Source organism: Crocodylus porosus, unplaced genomic scaffold (genome assembly GCF_001723895.1).
Source record: "Crocodylus porosus isolate Cpor-Errol unplaced genomic scaffold, CroPor_comp1, whole genome shotgun sequence".
In the NCBI taxonomy this organism is placed as follows: Eukaryota; Metazoa; Chordata; order Crocodylia; family Crocodylidae; genus Crocodylus; species Crocodylus porosus.
This window is the reverse complement of record NW_017728931.1, coordinates 141,852,820-141,855,370: the sequence shown is the minus strand read 5'-3', so window position 1 is coordinate 141,855,370 and position 2,551 is coordinate 141,852,820. Positions and strand designations below refer to the sequence as shown.

Genomic DNA, 2,551 nt, shown 5'->3' with positions numbered 1-2,551 from the left:
TGGGGGGGCGGGAAAAAGAAAAAAAAAAAAAAAATTAGGAGAGCCCATGTTAACTCAATATTGAAGACACATTTGCAACTGTTATACGAGTAAAAGCAACACACTTCTATAATATAGGTTCATAGATTATAGACCCCTCCCCTTAAGATAATTTTTCATATGAAAGCACTCGAGTAGTGCAATTAAGAGCTATGACTTTAGGTGAACAAGGTAGTGATTGATACAGAAGGACAACCATTCAAAAGTTTACCTGAAGGCTCCATCCACTGGAAGGGTTACAGCTTCAATCAGCTTCTCATTATTCTGCTTTTCCATTCCAAAGCATCATCTAAGTTTTGATCCCTTCCTCTTGCCATCCTATACTTAGTCTTACCATTGGTTTTTCAGCACATGTTTAAATCACTGTGTGCCAATTCTTTTGTTTTACTGTGCACTGGACCGTCTCTCTGAAGAGCTTCTTCCTTCCTGTCATCTCCCTAGTTATCTGCAGCCATTTCCCATAGATCCACTAGTTTCCACTTTCCTCTTCAGTCAGATCCTCATCTCATGGTATTAGATACCCTTGCCCATGATACAGCTTTGAATTGGAGAGCATGCATCTATGATCCCTCCCTGTCCAGAAGTGTAATCTACCTGCAGGTCTTAGGAATGGGTAGAAATAAGTCCATCATACCCTGCTCCCCACCTGTTTTGGGAGAGGCAGTAGGAAAAGACTGGTTTAAAAAAAGTAGTATCCCTTCACCCCTAGTGCATCATCTTTCAATCTATCCCCATCCATTATCAAAACCATAACATCTTCTCCCTAATTTAGTCTAAACATTAGGAATGAGAAAGGTATCAGTTATTAAAAAAAGGCAGGGAGAAGAACACAGCTATTACTGTTCAGCATGTTTGTCTGGCTTATTGCATTAAAAGGGCTATTCCTGAAAGAAATAAAAGCAACTTCAGCAGTTTCTGCACTGCCATGCATATACACCACTTTCGAACATCTATGCTGCAATCCAGCAGTCGGTCATCACATCAAGATTGAAACAAGCCCTTAGGATGAACACTAGTTGAATTGCAGGCTCAGGAGCTTCCTACTGGCCATACCACAACACAAGAACATGAATTCAGCATGCACAGGATCAGATCTATTACTGCAAGTCTACACTACTCATTTCTAAAGGTGGACTGGGAACTCAAGGCACTGGGAAGTTATGATGGGGGTGGCAGCAGCTCAGACCCAAGTTGGATATGCTTCTACCACATCCCTTTTTTCCTTCTCCCATTCTCCCCCAGTCCCTTCCAACTGTTGCATTTCAAGTTTCAAGTTCTTCAAGACTAGAAAGTGTACATCATGATATCTAAAGATAGATGGAAAAAGGGTTCCATCACAGCAATACTGTTGCTTAGTCTGGTGCCCCTCCCCCACACATCCTTACCATTTTACGAGTCCTGTCAACAACAGAATCTATTATCTCCTTCCCAATGGTGTAATGGCCCCGGGCATAATTATTGGCAGCATCCTCCTTGCCACTGATGAGCTGCTCAGGATGGAAAAGTGAGCGGTACTTCCCAGTTCTGATCTCATCTACAAAAATGCAGTGAAAAGAAAAATCCCTAAACAAGAGCTTCTGAAATATGACCCAAGGCTTATTGGGTAGTCACAGCACAGGTCTCTACAAGTGGATGCATCAAGGCTTTGCATTCCTGCCAATAGCTTGAAGATGTATGAAAAGCAGCTACAGTGCCAAGAATGCATAATAAAATGGCAACCACAGTTGGAAGAGACCTGAAGGATCATTCAGTCCAACCCATTGTACAAATACTGGACTGCTACTCCAAAAAAGGTCACTCATCCAATGTATTCCAGTTACTACAAGATTAAAGACAAGCTGGGAGTCCCCGATAAGAAGCTGAGCAGAAGAGACAAGGCAGTGAAGCAGAACTTGGTTTTAAGATAGTAAGAGTTATGAAAAGCCTTGGGGGGGGGGGAAGAGAAGAGAGAACAACCTCCCCCTCCCCCAACAAATTCCAGTGAAAGAGGTTTTGCAGCTTCTTTGCAGTCTACTCTCTTGCCTCACTGTTCTAACAATTAGGATTTCCTTACCACCTGAAGTCTACTTTGCTAGTACTTTAGCCATTGCTTTATATCTTGCCCTCTACAGAAAGGAGAGCGGGGAAGAGCTATTCCCCGACTTCTGTACAGTGGTTACGTTCCTCCTTGCATCAGCTTTTCTGCAAGATGAATATGCTTAGTTCCATCAGCCTAGACTCGTATGGCTTTCCTTCCAATTTGTTTGTCACCCACCTCTGGACCCTCTCCAATTTCTCTACATCCATCTTAAAGATGTTGAGCCTAGAGCTGCATGCAGTCAGTACTCCAGACAAGTCCTAACCAATACCAAGTAGAATGACACTATTACCTCCCATCTCTTATACCCAATACACGTGTGTGGGGTTTTTTTTGTTTTTATATAGATTTCATAGACATTAGGGCTGGAAGGGACCTCGGGAGATCATCGAGTCCAGCCCCCTGCCCAAAGGGCAGGAAGTCAGCTGGGGTCAT

At 43.0% G+C, this 2,551-nt stretch overlaps 1 protein-coding gene across 1 annotated transcript in view; it reads right to left on the bottom strand.

Annotated features, from left to right (window-relative positions):
* Positions 1–1,376: 1,376 nt before the first annotated feature.
* The window catches only part of LOC109315846 (tubulin alpha chain-like), an 8,324-nt gene continuing 7,149 nt past the window's right edge, over positions 1,377–2,551 (bottom strand). Inside the window, exon 3 of the mRNA XM_019543784.1 lies at positions 1,377–1,573. Within this exon, the coding sequence (XP_019399329.1) occupies positions 1,392–1,573 (182 nt within the window). The 3' untranslated portion in view covers positions 1,377–1,391. The remainder of the gene's footprint in view (positions 1,574–2,551) is intronic.